Here is a 20,684-nt window from a genome sequence, read left to right as displayed (position 1 = left end):
TCTGCAACATTAGGGTGTAGACTCCCAGAATTCCCCAGCCAGAATAGAAGTCTACACATCGTAAAGTTGCAGAGGTTGGCAAACACTGATTTAAACCATATTTACTATTTTGATTTACGGTGCCTTGAGTTTCTATGAAAAGATTTCCATGCCAAGATTGTTCCAAAGTCAGCTCCCCTATTTTGTCTTTTTGTCTTCCTTTTTCTGACTCTCAGGAAGCATCTATGAAGATGGCATCATGGTAAGCAAGGCTGTGAATATAACTGTGAATGGAAAACTTCTGAAACCAGCAGGTAGGAAAGAATGGTACTGTCATTCCACAAAGAAATATAATTTCTTATTGAACATAGTAATTCAGTATCTGTAAAACAAAGCCTGCATTCAGGGACATCTGAGAGGGGTGGGGTGTATGTGTCAACAAATTCAAAATGGCAGGTGCAGTGGTGAAATCAAATCCCCACCTTTTCTATGTGCATGCAATGCATGTGGCACACATTTAAAAGGGGTGGGGCTTCAATTGCCCTGTCACACCTGCCATTTTGTTGCCTCCCTTCACCTTATCTAGTATTCTTCTGAATCATATCTCTTTGGCTGTGCAAATGTTTCCAAAGTTTTGTTAATATAGCTTTGGAAATATTCTGGAGACCAGAATCCAGAATATATATATATTTTGCTATGTTGATACATTTATGTTATTTTTCTCATGCTTCATATATTTCTTGTCAGTTGTTGGAGTAAAAATCAATATGAGCAGCTGGATGAAAAATTTCACTACAATCACACCTAAAGATCAGGTGAGTTACATAGACTTCACCTTCAATTTTTCCAGGACTTTTGTGCAATCTTATGAGCTTCTATTCAATAAAAAGATCAGAAATACTGAATCAAAACCTGTGTGACTCCCACCTTGTTGGTTTTCCATAAAACCTTGAAGATCTGTTTGTTCTCCCAGGCCTTGGGGTGAGACAGACGGGCCCCTTGTTGAGTGTGTCTTCATTATTTTTGCTTTCTGTTTGTTTCAGGCAGTATTCAAATTGAGTTAAATAAAATAAATAAATAAATAAACATCCATATACCCCACAGCAGAAGAAGCTAATGTTACTTGATCACTAAAATCCATTAGATTAGGAGTAAGCAACTTGGAAATTGTTACTGTTTCCTTTTTCTTTTATTTGTGTTAGTGTTGATATATTAAATCATTGTTAGCCACCTAGAGACACAGGTGAGGTGGGGAGGCAGGTAATTCTTTAATATATATATATATATATATTGATAGTACCTGCTATACGACAATGAAAACACAAGCAGAAATATCTGGAGGACATTAATTCTGTAAAAACAGGCACCTGTGAACAATTGGAAAACAGGTATTTTTAACAGGTTGTTTATTGATCGTGATAGGTCAAAGGGCAAACTAGTGAATCCAAAACTTAATCCTATTCTCTGCCACAATTGTGGTTTGGCCATCTTTCCAAGTGCGACATTTCCAACATTGGTTCAAACATTTATGTGGCAAAGAAACAGAAAGTGGTTTCTTGGATGCCCTCAGTTTGTGCAGTCTGTACAGATTAAGGCTTCCAGGGTGACCGAAGAGAAGGTTGTGCCCTCTTATATCAGAGTGGTAAAAATAAGGATTTCGGTTTTTTTGTCCAGCTTCTGCTTATTCTTGGGAAAACATCAGACAGCTTGGGTAATGCCATGTATATTATGTCTGCATTCTTTTTGAAAGAGGAATGGTTTTATGAATGCATTACGCTTACATTTTTCAGTGCAAAAGTGGGAGTGAACTTTGTGGATGTGAAATGAACAGTCCGGTAAGAGAAATAATGCTTCTTGCCAAAACTGACGCTTCAGATGCTTCCTTTGGCCAATAAACTCATTACTCACATCTCACCGGTTTTCAGGGTTTGTAACAGAATAATTATGTGGTATTGTTTTGGACTCTTGAAGGTGCGACGTACATTTTAAGCATGATTATTATTCATATTCATATTAATATTCCCTTGCTACCATTCAGATCGGGGACGCGGTGGCGCTGCGGTTTAAACCGCTGAGCTGCCGATCGGAAGGTCGGCGGTTCGAAACCGCACGGCGGGGTGAGCTCCCGTTGTTAATCCCAGCTCCTGCTCACCTAGCAGTTCGAAAACATGCCAATGTGAGTAGATCAATAGGTACCGCTTTGGCGGGAAGGTAACGGCGTTCCGTGAGTCATGCTGGCCACATGACCTGGAAGTGTCTATGACAACGCCGGCTCCAAGGCTTAGAAACGGAGATGAGCACTGCCCCCTAGAGTCGGATTCGACTGGACTTTACGTCAAGGGAAACCTTTACCTTTACTACCATTCAGATCTGTGGTTTGAACAAACACATTGCAAATCAAATGTGCAGCCATGTTTATGTTTCCAAAACCAAACAGAAATGTAAATACCCATTGGACAAAAATTGTTACATTTAATAATAGTAACTCTCAGGAAGTGCCTCAGCCTCAAGGCACTCCATCACTAGTAATTGGATTCAATTCTGGGAGAAAAGAACAGCACAAATTAATATATGTTAGTGCTGGCTGACTAGAAATTTATATTTTACTGCAGATATTCCATTGTAATTTATTCCAAAACTTCTCCAATGATTATAATTGGCAGCATTTTATACATGAAAGGACATGATTATCTAACCTGTGAATAAAATCTTAGTTTGTTATTTTTCTCTTTATATTCAGCTTGGTAAATTTCAATTATTTTCTGCTATTCTTCTTTCTGCTAGCACGTTGATTGTGTTATCCTTGATGATGGGGGATTCCTTCTGATGACCAACCAAGAAAATTATATTCCAGAGGTACGTGTATGAATTAAACATGATGCAGAATACATTATTAATTAAGCAATTATCTTTTAGGAAACACATTAAGTAATTAACTGATCTTTGGGTAAAACCTTTCTTTTTGCATTAGATTGGAAAATTTTTTGGTGAAATTGACCCAGGACTCATGCGAAATCTCATTAATATGTCCTTGTATGCCTTCAACAAGTCTTACGACTATCAGTCTGTGTGTGATCCAGAAGAAGAACCAAAACAAGGAGCTGGCCTCCGCTCCATCAATGTGGTCAGTATGCATTGCACCTTTCCATTCAATTTGTATTCATATACGTTCAGGTTTATTATGATCTTATTGTAAGCCTCTCAGAGTCCCTCTCTGGGGGGAGATGGGCAGTAGTACAAATTTGAGAAATAAACAAACAAACAAATAAATAAATAAATGATCGCTGACCAATGTCAATGTCAAATCTAAAATGATAAAATGCTAAGAAAATCAAGATCTAAAGGAAAAGGTAAAATGCATACATGAAGGGCATAGAAAGAGTATGAGTGCAGTCTGCAAGGTATTAAAAAGAGATTAAAAGGACTAATTACAACAGGTAGAGCAACCAGCCTTATAACTGGCAATGAAGATATCAAAGTGGTAGATAGCTTCTGCCTTTTAGGATCAACCATCCTAAAGGAACAAGCAGTCAAGAAATGCTCTGTAGACTAGCACTTGGTAGAAAAGCCTTGGAAAAGATATTCGAATGCCACAATGTGTCTATGCCTATAAAGATCACAGTCATGCAAGCCATGGTATTCCCTGTGACATTTTATGGAAATAAAAGTTGGAGTTTAAAGAAGCAGGATAGGAAGCGCATTGATGCCTTTGAACTTTGGTGTTGGAGAAGACTCCTGAGAATACCATGGGCAGCCAAGAAAACAAACCAATGGATCATTGAACAAATCGACCCAGATTTCTCACTTGAGGCACAAATGACCAGGCTCAAATTATCCTACTTCAGACACATTATGCAAAGACCCAGCTCTCTGGTATAGGCTCTAATGCTGGGAAAGGTGAGAGAAAAGAGAAGAGGACAACCAGCAGCAAGGTGGATGGACTCAATTACAGTAGCAATGAGTGCACTGTCAGAAGTGCTGAAGGACCAGGGATAGGTTAGGGGTAGACTGTCATGGAGAAAATCTATGTGGTAGCTAGGAGTCGATGACAACTTGATGACATACAGTCAATCAATCAATCAATCAATCAATGATGAAATAAAGTGTTAACAATAGCATATTGAAAACACATAATTGTTTGGGTCTTAAGAGCTAAAGTAAGAGCTCCCACAATATTAGTATGTTAAGAAGAACTTTATAAAGCATCACCTCCCAGAAATTCAGAGGTGACAGTGAGATTCCATAAAATAAACTAATTTTAAAAAAATCAATCGATATTTGGGGGTTGGTTGGGGAGAATCCATATGAGTTTTTAGAGATCCTTCTAAGATTATACTCTTTGCTTCCTCTTTTCTAGCCTACAATAGCAGATATTTTACATCTTGGGTGGTGGGCTTCTGCAGCTGCCTGGTAAGTTGAAATTTGCAGGTAGGATTCTTATCCATTTCAACCACATGGAAGTCTTGACCAAACCCTGTGAGTAGGAAGAATTAGCCCCACTGATATTTCCCTTCACATTCTTCTTGCTTTCATTTATTTTTTAAAAGAACTAGCTACCTTTCCTCCCACCCTGAAAATATTTTTGAAATGGGTCATATAACGATTTTTTTTAAAAAAAATGGTATCTGTAGTTGAATTTCTGCTTTGTATCAGTCATTCAGGAAAGAAACTAAACTGGATTAAAAGTGGAATGGATTATCAGGGCTGATATCAAACCTGTGAGTCTGGCCATAGTTTGACTTTAGTACTTACTCCCCGCCACCCCAACAATATTGGTACAGATTTGCAGAGATGAGAAAGGCCATGCTGAGGTGGGGGTGTCCATTAATATGTGATCAGAATCAAAGGAAAATGGTAGCTTTCAAAAATCAGTAGAAGGAAACCAGACTAAGATCTTTTGTGGTCAAACAGATGTTCCATGTTAATGATTCATGATTGATAAAGGTAACAAAAGCAGGGAACGCAGTGCGAGGAATGACTGGTGGGGAATTGAGAAGGGACACTAACAATTTCAGAAAGACAGAGTTGCAATAATCGAATACTTGAACATATCTAGAGACCTGTTACTTTTGTAACTTTGCTGATAGAGGTCAGGCTGTCATAAGATACTATTCTGTGGGAAATAGCTTGGTTCATTTTACCAGTCAATTTTGTATGATAGGAAGAAGGAGGGAAAGTTTATACAGCTATAATATTAATATAGAATGTCTAAAGAAATATTCGTGGACATTTTTGCAAGTGAAGGAGAGATGAGAAATAGAATTCTTGGTCAAACTGTAATATCTTGCATTTCTGCCCTATTCATAATTTAAGGTTTGTTTGACTTACCCATCTTCTGATGAGTATATACACTACATTTTCCTTTTCTTAAGTTCTCAGAGATATAGATATTATGTTGTGCTTTCATTTTCCAAGGTTTTACATGGCTTCCACCCTCCCTTTAGAGGAGGGGGGGATTTCTGAATTTTTCCACAATGTATATCCTGTGTGATGTTTTTACTCATATTGACTACCAGTTTTATTCTATTTGGAAGTCACAGGTATACATAGCCACAGATCTTATATAGATCGTAGTTAGTCATTTCACTGAGTTCTGTTCATAACTCTTGATTCTCTTGTTGCTATTGTTGGTATGATGGATCCTAATACAGTTATTATATCCCTTTACAATTATGTGTTGATCTAGGTCTATTTTACAGCAGCTATTTTGGGGGCTGACCTTCCCACATTTCCTTGGGGCAGGTAAGTGAAGAATCTGGGGAGAGAGAATGTTTACATTAGAAGCTTCACGCAGAGATGAACATATTGTCTGTTTCACAGTGGAAGTAGAAGATGAAGATTTCAGTGCCATCCCATCAAAACAGAGCTGTATCACGGTACAGACACAATATTTCTTTGGGAACGATGATAAATCCTTCAATAGCATCCTTGACTGTATCAACTGTTCTAGGTAGGTTTCACTTATAAAGTCTAACATGATTTTCCCCCCTAATAATGTTTACAATTATTAAACATTAAATTTAAAGAAGCAAATGTAGAGGTGCACAAACTTAACATCTGTTTGTAACCTTTAAAATGGCCACTTCTTTCCCTGGAATTGCATAGGAAAACCTGCTTTTAAGGGGTTGCAGACAGATGCTACGTATGTTCTCTCACATGTTCCAAAGCAGATTTTGAAGATCAAATCTGAAGTCCTGCAGAATTTATACGTATTTCAGTAGCATGAGTTGTATAGTCCTTATTACAGAATGTTGGGGAATAGAAGATATGAGAGATGCATTACTTAGGGCCTGAAGGTAGCCATATCTCTTGGAAAGGGCCAGCAAATCATGATGCTTCTCATAGGTTTGTGGCTGAAACAGAGTGCTCCCAGTTGCTTCATGGACACTCTTCCAAATTCTTGGTACTTTTAGAAATAACTGTACATAATCATGGGTATTGCAGCTATTCCAAACATGATTTGCATTAACCTTTTGCAGTTTTAATCAGCAAGTTCATCATCTGATGCTCAAATTGACTAGTAGAATGAAGGCAGATTCATTTCTTGCATCTCAGCATTAAGTGTTGGGTGTTATCTTGCTTTTGTTCTCAGGCTTTTTCATGCAGAGAAAATTTCCAACACGAATTTGGTTTTCATCATGAGTGACAGTAAAGAATTGTGCCATCACTGTGATGCAAGGCCACTGATGCAAGCAGAGAAACCTGATATCCTTTGCAGCTTAACTCGAAACTGGATTTGTACTTGCTTACAAAAGAACATTGGAAACAGCTGAAGAACCTGATTCTAAACTAAAACTTGGACCTGTAGTAGTTTTGTGTGTGTGTTGGATGTTATGTTATTCAATACCAGCATCCTGTCTATATGATCTTAATATGTACATTAAAAGGTAAAGGTAAAGGTTTCCCTTGACGTAAAGTCCAGTCGTGTCCGACTCTAGGGGGTGGTGCTCATCTCCGTTTCTAAGCCTTGGAGCCAGCGTTGTCATAGACACTTCTGGGTCATGTGGCCAGCATGACGACTCGGAACGCCGTTACCTTCCCGCCGAAGCGGTACCTATTGATCTACTCACATTTGCATGTTTTTGAACTGCTAGGTGAGCAGGAGCTGGGACGAGCAACGGGAGCTCACCCCGCCACGCGGTTTCGAACCGCCGACCTTCCGATCGGCAGCTCAGCGGTTTAACCCGCAGCGCCACCGCGTCCCTCTAATATGTACATTACCATTGACTAATCGATTGATAATGTTCCATCGAGTCAGTTTTGACTTTTAGCAAGCACACAGATAGACCTTCTCCAGGATAAAACAACTGTAGCTATAGGACAATATAAAACCAGTTAAGGCATTTACTCTTTCCATATATAACAATTTTTGTCTGTCTCACTTTTTAGGATAACTCAGCATTATAATATCATATCCTGACCTCATGTCCAATGTATCCTCCATCCTATCACATTTTTTCCTTGGTCTTTCAGTCCCCTTTCCTACACACATTACAACAATTCACATATATGCCTTCTACTACAGGATAATAAAGGAAAAGAAGGGCATGTGGCACAGATCCACAGCCCCCATAAGCCCTCTTGAACTAAATAAGATATACTTCTAAGCATGCCTCGAATACAAGTCCAGCCTTATCACAGTGATAGAGGGCATTAGATGGTAGAGCTGAAGACCAAACAGATTGCTGGCCCCAAAGCTAGTAGTTACCAAAGTTGAATGGTGTTGTCATCAAAATGGATATGTTTAATTGGAGCTACCTGATTAGTTAGCTACTGAGCCTGGAATGGGGTTTACCATCTTGTTTTTTGCTCAGATAGCAAAATGTCTTGTCCTCCTCTTAACATAATCATGCTGTATAAGTAGAGAGGAGAATTCTGTTGTCTTCCTTAATCAGTGTTTAGATGAAGGACCTAATCCATGTGAAATGGTTCAACACCCCAGGTACAGAAAAGGACCAGATGCCTGCTTTGATGATGCTAAAGTAAGTCTCAAGTCTCATCTTCTGAAAAAGTGGCTTCTTAGACATAAAATCTCTCTCTCTCTTTCTCTCTCTCATTGTCTCCCTCCCTCCCTCCTTCCCTCCCTCAGAATAGTTTGCATCTTGAATTGACTTTACTCTCTTTCTCTCATTAAATGTACTGTTCGCTCCAGATCAGAGCTGTTCTAATGCAAATGTTCTTACAATTAACATAAAATTAACAGCTGCTTTTTCTGAGTTGCCTTTCCTATAATGACTGTGCTTTCACACATGATTCCTATCTTGAAAAAAATAGGACAGTCTGTGCTGGCTTTCTCTACACAATCATGGCAATCTTCCATAGTATCTTCAGAATCCTTGAAAAGTGGCCTTTCAAATACTGTGGGTTTTTTTTTTTCCTTCTGGCTTATAGGGACACTACATTTTCCCTGTTCCAACACATTGTGGCACATTGAGATGTAGAGAATATTGCTTCTCTGTTTCAGAGAGGATTTATTGTAAAGGGGTGGTTCATTAGCACAATGACAAAGATAATTATTTAATTTTGCTCATGTTATGAAGTGCCCAGAATATTAAAAATATTTGTGTCCTCACAATTGCTGTGTTCTAGCAAAACAACTTAGGAACAAATATTTGACATCCACACATACACACTCTATTGTTTAAACAGCCTGAAAAGATCCAGGCTAGACAGATAACAATAAAAAAGACTGTACACACACACAAATATGTACATATGTTAAAATATCACATACTGTAACACAAATATTATCTTGACTTTCCTGTTAAAAAGCAATGTCTCCATAGAGTGTCAGATAAGCTGCTTATAGAGCATGGTATTCATGAAAACCCATGATTTAAAGAATGTTTAAGCAGAGTGTGGGGTCTTTTAGATGGTACACACAGTCCTTGTGAAATAAAAGTTTTCTCTCTATATTTTCTCTGGAAAAAAATGCACAACATCCCACTTTGGGTATAGTCTTCACTTGAAAAAGAGAGTTTCCTCATGCCAAAATTTCACAGTCCGAGATCTTTGTTATAATGTACATTTTTTTAGGTTGCAACACACATGCATAAATTATACACACATTTGTGAATGCATGCAGACATACCCAGACACTTTCAGACTCAGATCATGTTCTTCATCAGGAGGACATTAGAACAACAGGTTTTAGCAGTGAAAGTGTTTCCATAGGAGAACATCTGCTTTTTTGGGAACAATGGGAAGGACTCTCAGAAATGTCTGATGATCTCCCTGATCTACTAACACTGGATATTTGTGTGTGAACGTACAAAGGAGTCTTGCTTATTAGCTTGATGTGCTCTTCTCTGTGTTAGTCATGTAATGGTAACACTCTGATACTCTTGGTTAAGTTTCCTTTGCAGTTCTCTCTGTGAAATTCTTTGCTCTTTGCTTTTCACATTAACTCTGCTATTAGCCAGCGAACTGCATGATATCTCATCTTGTGTGTGTTTCTTTCTGTGTTTTCTTTTCTTTCCTTTCCTCTACTTGCTACTTTGCCTGTTATTAATAGGATCAGCCTCTATGCACAACGAACTTCGCAACTGCCATGATGCCTACTTCTATCTTCATTTTTCTGCAAGTTTTCATGTGGTGTGGATGGTCAGTTACTTTCTCTAATTTTGTGTTTTATTTCATTTTTTCCCAAAGTGTAGCAGTTTTTTGCACATCGTTAGAGCAAGGTTGTGGAGGGAACTAATTGATTATATTATGAAAGGGATGACTGACACATAGAACTTGGTTTCTTTCAGAAAATGGTTGGGAGCTGATTAAGATCCCTCCCTCCCTTCCTCCCTCCCTCCCTTCCAAATTCATTAGTTATTTGGATTTTTTTTTAATGTCATGGATAGTAATTCACTTGATTCAGCTATTTGTTTATTCCAACGTTAAGCCCTTCCAATCTCTTCCAAGGGCTATTGAGTATAACCACACTAGAATTACTATTCCCATTTCATTGTTGTAATAGATCTTTAATTTTCACATGGAAGGGATGGACCATAATTCAAGGAAGGAACACAGACTTTACATGGTTAAGGTACCTCATCCAGTTTTTAGTAAGGTTCTGAAGAAGCCAAGTCAAGAAAGATCTCCTTTCCAGACTCTGGAGTTTTTGTTGTCAATTAAGATAGTATTTGATTAGATGGAGTGTTGGTTTGGCTCTTCTTCTTGTTCCTATTATGCATCCATATACAAGTCCCTGAATTTATGCAGACAATATGGATGTGTGAATCAGACAAAATCTAATTTAAGGATTTGAGCCAATTCAATTAGAATTTGCATTTCAATTCAAAGAGTTGTGTTTAGTCAGTTTAAATTTGTGGTTTGAGCATCATTCCAAAGGGTGATTCAAATGAACTGTCCTTGAATCAAAACTTTGCACAGCCCAAGTAGACAACACTCTTAGAGACTGGGTGATTTATAGAACTAATACTGTTTAATATAAAATTAACCATAAGACCATAACAACAACAATTCAGGAATCTGAAAGAACATAATCAGATTGAAAATAACTTGGCTTGCTTAATATCCACAAAACTCTAGATATATATTTTTTTCAATTGTGGTGTCTGCTAATAGTATACAAACATGGGAATCAACAGAATTTCTTGAATAAAGTAAAGCATAAGAGAAGTTAACTGATTTTATATCCCTATAAAAATAATGTACAAATGGTTATGAGGAAGTGTTTCTGTCACATCACTTCCATATAGATAGACTCTCAAAGGCCAGGGCACCCCTTTAAATTTATCTCCCATCACTGCAGGTTCAAACAATTAAGCCATAGGGGTGGATCATGGTGGTGGAAAACCTTCTGCATTTTCATATGCGTACCATTGTTCAAGACTGTTGGAAGCACAACACCAATATTTCTCTTTGTTATTCTGTAAGGTCATAATAAATATAAAGATAACATAACATTTGAACACTGTAGAAATGCACATGACTTGGGATGGAGACCATGCCCCATATATTAACTTAAACTTTTGGGGGGCTGGTTGACCCATTTGGAGTATTAAGGGATGTTGTTACAAAATTGGGGGTAGTTTGCTCATTTGCAATATCCCTGCTGTGGTTGATGTCACTAGCTGCAAAATAGTCATTTGCAAGAAGATAAATTGGCAGTTTCTCCCTCAGTTTATCTAGCCCCATAGGGTGCTACTGCACCAAACTCCTCCAGCTTATCTTCACAGTTCCCCCCTAGCCCAGGAGTTAGGCACAGGTCCAAGCAAAACATAAGCTGTGGCCATCTTCCACATTTATTTTCCGAGGGGCCCTATGGGGTCTAGAACTATTCTTGAAAATGCTGTGCTTTGCTTGCTTTATGCCAGATTGCTGTTTATATTAAACAAAAGAATAATAGTCTAAGTCATATAGGGCAGCGAGCATGAAGGGCACAAAGTCAAGTCCCTGTAGGAGTAGCACTTCGGAGATTTCATGGTATGAAGCAGCCTTCCACTCTGGGGTTTAGATTTTTCTATTATAAATGCATAATTTCCAGCCACAATTACCAGCCAGAGGTCCTTGTAACATCAAGTCCATCTCCAGAACTCACTGTATGCTTTTACACACCACCACAGTTGGATTCTGTGCCAAATTCTCTGTGGGATGTCAGAAGGCTGATGAATAGATCAGCACATGGCAGCTTCTACTGAAAAGGATAAAAGGTTATATATTTCTTTATTGCATTTTATTGTAAACTTCCCCAGGAAAAATCAAGGCTTTTGACTACAGGTTCCTAGGCAGACCACCCACCTGGTTAGTCACCAGATTCCTGCAAATAATGCTTTGGGATTGTTAGAAAACGCAGGATATAATTCTTAAAAAAATAAATATATATATTACATATTAATAAAACACTGATAAATAAAACTTTATAAGTTATCAGTCCTAACTGCTAACATTTCAAAGTGTCTTCTATGTAGATCCTCGCATAAAGATTTGTTTATAGCATGCATCAGAAGTAGAATGAAGACAGATGAGTGTGTGTGTGTGTGTGTGTGAGTGTGTAAAAAAGTTCACAGAAATTCTGTGCAACTCTGGATCCACAAGAGAATTGATAGTATTAATACCATCAGAATGATTCTTGTCTGCTCCTCTCAATATACTTCTGGGAGGTTAGGTTATATTCAAAACTGTATATTAAGTTGGTAATTCACAATTGTGAGTATATCCACAGCTACTTATTTACCTAGGATACTTTATAAAGTTCAACAACCAAGGAAGTTATAGTAAAGAATTTTCATTTTCTAGCAGTTCTGTTCTAGAGAAGAATAATCCCTTTGACCCAAACTAGTGAGGACATTTCTAGAACAGTCTGCCTTTATTCTGTTCTGCAATATCACTAGAGGGAGACATCTCTCTCTAAGAGCTTCTAACACATAAAAGTAAAAAAAACAACGATTTGCTGCATGTCTGTATTAAGAAAGATTGCATTTGATTTTTGAGATATATTTTAGATATCTGATATTCATTTGTAATGATATAGAGTTCCTTTACTCCATGAAAAGACAAGTTGGAAATTTCTGGCATTGGTTTACCTTCACAACCATAAATACATTCAATCCTAGCTATCTGGCTTTTAGATATTCCTTGATTTCTTTATCAAATTTCGTCACCGCCCATCTCCCTCAAAAGATTTTATGCTGTGTTCCAAGTATATCCATAGTCAAGAAGAATATTTTTCCTTTTGTATTGTCAGCAAGTAACAAAGGCAAAATTTAGCTGACCTGATCTTTTTCTTCACTTGGATGCTAGCTGTACATACCACTTCACCTTCCTTATTATACTCAGTCAGTATACCTGAATTCCAAGGTTTGTTTAACTTGATAGAGTTGAGCTTGGATGGAAATAGAAAAGGCAAGGAGAAGTGGAGCAATTAGGTTTCTGCATCTCAAACTTTGCCCTGCTCTGGAGCCTGTGTGCAAGCCCAACTTAGCTCATGAATGTCATCGTCTTCAGATCCTTTATGTATGTCAGTTTCTACTGATATAAATTTCTGACCCAAAATGTAGGCTAGGTTGTCTATTACAAATATGGGCAAAAGAGCCAGTAAGGAGGTCAGACTTGAAATCCCTGTCTCAGTGTGTAGTGCAATGTGAATATAGCCTACTATACCATACATGGTTAAGATGCCTTTGCAAATTGTCAATCCTGTGAACAAGAGGAAATAAGAAATTGCAAAAAACAAAAAGACCTAAACCCTGTGATCCACCTGTGTGATTAATACAGAGGTCAAAAATGGGAGAAAGCTTATCTTGAGTTCAAGGTTTTGGAGGATCAGTGTACGAGTAGGGAAACTAATTAGGAGTCATTTGATCTTACAACAAATTCTATTAGTAGAAGTAAATTGTTGAAGCAAAAACAATATGAACATATATGTTCATCTCAGTGGACTTTTTAGCTTCTTCATATAAACAAAGGCAATCAGAATTAGGTGCCTCCTTAACACATATAAATAAATGTCTATGAGTATGATTTGCAGATACAACTTAAAAGAATATAATTCCCTTAAAGCACCAACCCAATGGTTGGTGCCCTCTCTGTGCTTCACATCACACTGCCGCATGTGAAATCTGTGAATCTTTTATGTGAAATTTGAATCTTTTGATTTTCATGGAAAGTATCTGAGCCATTATCAGAAATGGGTGATGCTGGAAGAGATGGTCTCCACCTCTTCTAGAAGTTCACAATGAGTAGTGTTGGGAAAAACAGTGAATGATGCTATTTTAACTGGCTCCATTTGTTGATGAGTACATTTCCTAAATTGGTCCTTCTGTACTGATCCCACACTTTTTATATTCACTGAGGGTACACTGAATTGCTTGCAAAAGTAACCCCCCTCCCCTTGCTTTCCTTTGTACATGATTGTGAATTGCTCCTGCCTTCTGTTTGAACCAAAGGTGACTCCAGAAAAACTACATGTTTGGAGTGGGATGTGACTGGTCATGTACCAAGTCAATAGGATGTCCCCACTGTGTGGGAAAATATGATCCACATCATGGCTAATGTAATCCATGGAAAAGGGCTTAGAAATATTGCCATCATGCCTTTATGGAAAGCCTCCACTTTGGAAATCTTTGCCTCACACATTCTTGATAGCCCCATGGACATCTTCTAAGAGATGGCCACACATTTGTGTCTTACTCAAATACCTCTTCTGGAGGTATTTCAATTACTGACAATCACAGAAAGGAGTAACAAGGATTCAAGAGATGGGTCAAATTATTACTATTACATGCCTTGGGTGCAATTCCAAAATATCTGGAGCACCACTTGAACACCATCGGCATTGACAAAATCACCATCGGTCAATTGCAAAAGTCAGCTTTACTTGGAACAGCTTACATCCTGCAACAATACATTTAATATTATTAAACAACAGCATCTGCCTATCCCAGGTCCTTGGGCAGGACTTGATAGGTGGACAAAAATGCCAAATCCAATCTAAACATCTGGCTGACCATGCAACCAACCATGATAATAATAAGAGTTTAAATCTTACTAACTTTATTAATAAACTTTTTATTAAATTTATTAAATCTCTGCACTTGTTGATAACCAGTGAATGTGGCTTGTCCTGTGCTATTTTTGAACAATGAAAGGCTGGACAGTCTATCAAATAATCTCATGGTTGAAATAACAAGTTGCATAATGAGTCAGATTTTTTTTTCTTAACCTCTGATGTATATTTTATTTGTATTTTTTAAGAAATCTGATTAAAGGTTCATTGGGCATTCCAAAAGTACTATTAAGCTTATTTCCAAACTTCTGAGTGCTGAAGGATTTTGTTTAGAACTTTCTGAAAAATAAATCTCTATTTAGCTTCCTTTTCTCTGAGTCATTCATATTATATTTCAAGGAACTTTTCTATATGTGGGATGAATAACAGTAAAGTGACTTTATGCATACTCTTTATTTTTAAAACCAAAATGACATTTTTTCAAAGAAAGACAAATAACACACAGTGGTCAGACAATTACCCGCACTATATATATCAGCAATTTCTTATTCCTTTTTCTGACAAAGCCCTTCCTTTCTTTGTTATCATATCAACAGAACACTTACTTCTGCACAGTGATTTAATTTACAGTAAGGATGTTCATGAAAAGATTAAAAAAAGTCAAAATGGCGGCCACAACAATGTGATGACAGCCCCACCCCTTTTTATGAGCATTGCACATGCAATACGTGTACATTAAAAGGGAGTGAGGATGTCATCACGTTGTTGTGGCTGCCATTTTGATTTTTGTTTTTTAAATTCCTCTTGGGTGCTGCTGTTAACAGTCAGTGAAAAGTAGCTTCTTTTCTTATTTCAGCTTACAAAAACATGCACACTCTTTCTTTGTGTATTATTTAAGGCTGGTCAATAACCAAAATAAAGTAATTTCAATTAAGCACTCTGCTGAAAGATTTTTTGACCAAGGTATTTTCTAACGGTCCCTGAATATGAAGCAGCAGTGAAGAAAAGGGCTTCTCACTCACACATAGCATATTTGAGCTCGTATTTTAATCAAGCCATAGTGCAGAGTTATAATGATATATTGCATGTGAAATAATTATAATATTGTTTACGTTATATGTAAATAAAGGTGAGAACCAATTATCTGTGGTCTAACCCATAGTTTCATGTATCTGTGGTTGATAAATAGGGATTTCATCCATGCTATGAGAGGAAAATGGAGGGTACACACATTGGAAAAACAGAACAGTCACAGGATCCACAACCTAACCCCCCTGTTCCAATACCCTCATTGTTTTATTTTTCATAATTTCACAATCTGTTGTTTTGCACTAGAATAGAACTCCTGAGAATAACAAGAGCCACCTATATATAAATGTACTGTTGGTCATCATTGTTTTTGAAAGGCTGTCACTTGGAAAAGGTAGAAAGACTTGTTTTCTATTGAGGCAAAGTGCAGGCATAGATTTAATGGGCTAAGAGACCCAGTGCACTTAATGGGGCTGTGCTTGAGGTCTGCCAGGAAGATACAGCTGGTCCAGAATAGAATAGTGCAAGCAATGATGGACCAGCTTTGCTGTGCCCATATAAAACCCTTGCTACATGAGCTGCATTAGTTGCCAGTTGATGGGTACAATTCAAGGGGTTGGTTATCACTTATAAAACTGTATGTGTCACAGCTTAGCTATCTGAGAGACTACCTTTCTCTTGGAATGTCTGCTCACTTCTTCAGGTCTGGCTTGCTTTGGGTCCTGTCAATGTCATCTAGTGGGATCCAGACAGTGGGCCTTCTTTATTAATGTAACTGCCTTTTGGAACAGCATCTCCCTGGAGATGCATATGGCCCCTTGGCCCACTTCCAAGCATTCTGTATAAACAAGCTCTGGGTTATTTATTTATTTAAAACATTTATATGGCCACCCATCTTAAACCAAGCCTTGGGCATCTCACAACCCAAGGATAAAAACAATATATATGCCAACAATAGAACAAAAGCAGTAAAATCTGGTGCCACAGCTAAATTTTCTGATGCAGCCCACCACAACACACTCCTCCCATGCCACTCTCACCCCATCTCAGGTTTAAGTGCTTTTCAAAAGGTTAAAAAGGGTGTGCCAGATCTCAAGCGGAAGGGTGTTACATAGGTCAACGGAAAAAGGCACACTTCCGAGGTCCCATAAGATGGCAACATTTAAGGGAAGGGACCTGGAGCATGCCTAACCTAGCCAATCTGGTGGAATGGACTTGTTGTTGAAAGTACGTTGCCTTGCATCACCTCATACTCTATCATATGTTATGTTCCCACCATAATGGCGTGGGTTCATTTTATATACTGTATGATGTTCTTGTCTTTTTAATCTTGTGAAGCTACCCAGAGTCATTCTGGAGTTGGGTGGCCTTGAAATTTGATGAACAAATAAACGATTTTAATTGAGTATTGGTTAAAAACTTCTGGAAGGTAAGATAAATTTGGCAGTAGAACTAATTACTTGCCTAACTGCCATCTGTTGAGTAAGTTTTAACAAGGGTTGAATTAGTGGTTTACAAAGCTCCCTTCCAGTTTTATGATTTCAGGAATCTTCAAATTCATTTCTGTAGTTTATTTTTTGGGATATGCATTCTTTGAGAAAACTATGAGAGCTGTACAAGTTTGTGTGGATTGAAAAACATGTTTTATCTAAAAATATGTAGTTTGGTTATGTTTTTTGCACCTGAGAAATGCATGGCAAATACAGAGAAGTGCAAAATCCAAATGTTGACAATTGTATTCCAATCAATGTATCAATTCTTGGAGGTACAGATCAGTTCATTCACCTTTGAATTCCACACATTTACTTAACTTTATTTTTTCTTGAAGCATTGCATTCAAAGATGGTTATTTCAACAAAATTTGTGAAATGTCACAGAATTATTTTTTTTAAAGAAATTGAAATTAAAAAACTTGCAAAAATTGTTGCTTCCTTAAATGATGCGCAGCATGGAATTAAACAATTTACTTCATAAGCTTTACATTATAGTGCCATCCAAATCCAAATCCTTTGGCATTTGTGTAGGCTGACAATTGAATGCAATATGATAAAAGTATGCAGTACGATAAAAGTCTAAAATGACTTCACTTTCTTACAAAGTTTCTCATTAAATTAGACCAAGGTTTTTCAAGCTTGACAACTTCCAAATGGGTAGGCTTCAACTTACAGAATTCCTCAGCTAGTTATGGCCATTCTGATAATTCTGGGAGTTAATGCCCACACATCTGGAATTTGCCATGTTTACAAAACACTGAATTAGATAGATTGTCTACTGAAAGATTGTACACGCTCAGATATAGGTCCTAATTTATGTACCCATATTTAAAAATGGAGAGACTGATGGTCTAAGCCAGTGTTGTACAATGCAATGGCTTCCAAATATAACTTCCTGTAAGTTTTTTTTTCCACTGGGGCTAGAAAGACAATGATCAGAACATGAAGTGCATGACATACAGTATACCTATAGAATATATAGCTTACTTATACATATTAAACAAATTCACACTAACCTATTTGTGGACTGTGGAAGAAGATCTAATTATTTTATAATTGCTTATCCAACAAAAGCAAAGAGTGAGAATTAAATTGGGGTGATTTTTGACTGAAACCATAAGTTGTTACAAAAAGTCTCTGTTATTTGAGGATGCATGTGTAATGATCTAGATGTCCTAGTCAACCACAGGTTAAACATGATCCAGCAGTGTGATACATCTCTTAAAAAGTCAGATGCCATCTTGGTGTGCATTAACAGGAGCAAGAGTCCAGATCATCAGAAGTTGATGTTTCATTCAACTGTCCCCTGGTCATGCCACCACCTGGAATATTGTGCCAAAATCTCCATTGCTGGAGGCCTTCAAAGAGAGACTGGATGATCTCTTAGAAATGCCTTAGTGGCTCCTACAATGAGAACTCAACTTCTAAGAAATCTTCTAGCTCCGTTATTCTATGCATCATGTTCAGCTACTAATGTGGCTCTGTGGCAAAGTTTTATATCAATGTGGTTAGTTATAATTTGGGTGTGTTGACCTCTTTAGTTTATAGATCAGACAAGTTGGATCACAGTAATAGAACTGGAAGGTGGATGGTGACTACTGAGTGGTAGCAGTTGAATTTGGGCTGTCATCACTAATTTGAGATGCCTGGGGTACATAGAGTAAGAAGATTCTAGACTAGATAACTAACCCATCTAGCATCAGGAATTCTAGTACTTTAGGGACTGTTCAGAAGCCTGATGCCCACATGGATAAGCTCTGTGAGAATAAATTGCACAAGATGATTCTCAGTGAGAAGACTCTTGCTTAAGTAATCAACATCTCCCTATTGATGTTTCAGCTAATCCTAATGCATGTCTCTCTTTTTTACCTACAGGATGATTCAACTGACTGTGGTGGGGTCTCTGGCTTGAGTCCATCACTCTGGTCTATGGTAGGAATCCAATTTATCCTGCTCTGGATGTTATCTGGCAGCAGATACTGCCAATTATGACCCTGTTAAACTGAAACCTATGTAACAAATCAAGATCCTGCCAAAATGTTAGCCCGCCGTTTCATTCAGAAAAAGGGGGTTCAGTCTGCTCAGACTGCAGATAAATGGCAATGCCAGTGACTTGATACCTTCTTTGGGAAAGACGCTGAAAGTACCCACCGTGGCTGCATGTTGGTGTGTCAGATCCGTACACGTGTGTGAATGCTTCATCATCTAGGCCATCAGAACCGAATTCTGTATGTGCTTTACTGTGGAATTGCAGGGTTGGGTTTGGTCTTCTTTTGTGCGTGTGCTTTTGAAGACTTTATGTAAAAAGGGCTCCCCTTTAAAAGATTACCTGATTTCTGTTTATTTGAACTTAGTTTTGAATGGGTTGCACTTCTTATACATTGGAACAAAATGATTTGTAAAGGAAAGGGAATATCCTGCCATTTCCTTCGCCTTCTTATTTAGAATACTGGTATTTATATGCCTGCTTTCAGCATTGTTTGTGTCCAGAATACAAATTCAACTTCAGTTTCATCCAATACCATTTCATACTGGTAGCCTGTGTAAAATTAACTATAAATCAATGCTGTGATTTAAAACAAAAACAAAAAACAACAGAAAACACAGAGACTTCTTCACTACTTTCCTCATCACTTCCTCCCAGCACCTCCATAACCATTGCTCCCACTGCCAACTTCAAGCTCATCAATGCAACAGCATTAGTACACCTGAAAATGTTTCTAAACCCAGCCTCTGAAATACTCTGGGGGAAATGAAAATGATGATTGGAAGGTGGCAATTGACTTTAAACTAAAAACGACTTTAAACAAAAGCTAAGATTTAGGAAGCAGTGGTGGGCTAGGTGTCAATGATCTCCTGGATAGCTGCAAGCATTGAATTGGACACTTGCAGGCTACTCATCTACAGACTTTTCATCGTAATGTAAAATGCCTTATAATGGATCATCTTTGTTTTCTAAAAATTAATCAGCTTCCATAACTTCATGAACTGAATGCAAAATTCTGAAAAGGCAAGTTTGAAGCAACAAATGTCAAAATGGAACAGTTCTTAAGAAGTTCTTTCTTCATCCCAGTACCTGTCCTCTGTTGCACAACTGTTAATGTCCATGTGGATCTCTGTTCTCAGAGCACTGTCTTACCGCTCGCTAAGTCCTCCAAAGTCTTCAGACACAAAGTTTGTGCATACAAATGTCTCCGTGAATATTGAACGTTGGTTTCCAAGGGTATTTTGCATGATGATGAATCTGCTACTTTTTTTTTTCTTTTTCATGGTATAGTTTATTGAAAAGGTATTTGAGTGATTCTTCTGCTGTGTGAGAAACCAAATATTGCAGTGTGATGCAATTTAATCTTAAGTTATATATTGTTAAACAGATATCTGAATAGACTGTGCAGTGTAAAAGCTGAAAGGGGAGATGTTACATTTAATTGTCTCCTCAAATGGGAAGAAATGGGTTTTATAGATGAAAACACTCACCTGAATTGCTGTTTACAGGTTCAGTCAGTAACTGAAATCAAATTTACAGGCATTTATTTTAGGGTAAAAATTGGCTTGTTTCCACTAAAATTATCCCCAACTTTCTATGTAGTGTCTTACTTTCTGCTTTATATCACAAATACAAAGTGAAGAATTGACTGATACAATAGGGAAACCTGACCAAGTAGGGAAACAGTAAAAATACTGCTTTAATGTGAACTTGAACATCAATCCAATCAGTAAAT

At 37.6% G+C, this 20,684-nt stretch overlaps 1 protein-coding gene across 1 annotated transcript in view; it reads left to right on the top strand.

Moving 5' to 3' along the window:
* The window catches only part of CACNA2D1 (calcium voltage-gated channel auxiliary subunit alpha2delta 1), a 416,604-nt gene extending 396,381 nt beyond the window's left edge, over positions 1-20,223 (top strand). Inside the window, exons 29-39 of the mRNA XM_063308113.1 lie at positions 216-293; positions 727-794; positions 1,770-1,814; positions 2,764-2,835; positions 2,951-3,103; positions 4,337-4,389; positions 5,666-5,721; positions 5,800-5,929; positions 6,572-6,686; positions 7,884-7,961; positions 18,838-20,223. Of these exons, the coding sequence (XP_063164183.1) occupies positions 216-293; positions 727-794; positions 1,770-1,814; positions 2,764-2,835; positions 2,951-3,103; positions 4,337-4,389; positions 5,666-5,721; positions 5,800-5,929; positions 6,572-6,686; positions 7,884-7,961; positions 18,838-18,954 (965 nt within the window). The 3' untranslated portion in view covers positions 18,955-20,223. The remainder of the gene's footprint in view (positions 1-215; positions 294-726; positions 795-1,769; positions 1,815-2,763; positions 2,836-2,950; positions 3,104-4,336; positions 4,390-5,665; positions 5,722-5,799; positions 5,930-6,571; positions 6,687-7,883; positions 7,962-18,837) is intronic.
* Positions 20,224-20,684: the final 461 nt, after the last annotated feature.

Source organism: Candoia aspera, chromosome 7, assembly GCF_035149785.1.
Source record: "Candoia aspera isolate rCanAsp1 chromosome 7, rCanAsp1.hap2, whole genome shotgun sequence".
NCBI lineage: Eukaryota > Metazoa > Chordata > Lepidosauria > Squamata > Boidae > Candoia > Candoia aspera.
The sequence above is the reverse complement of the archived record's forward strand: the minus strand, read 5'-3'. Positions and strand labels throughout refer to the sequence as shown.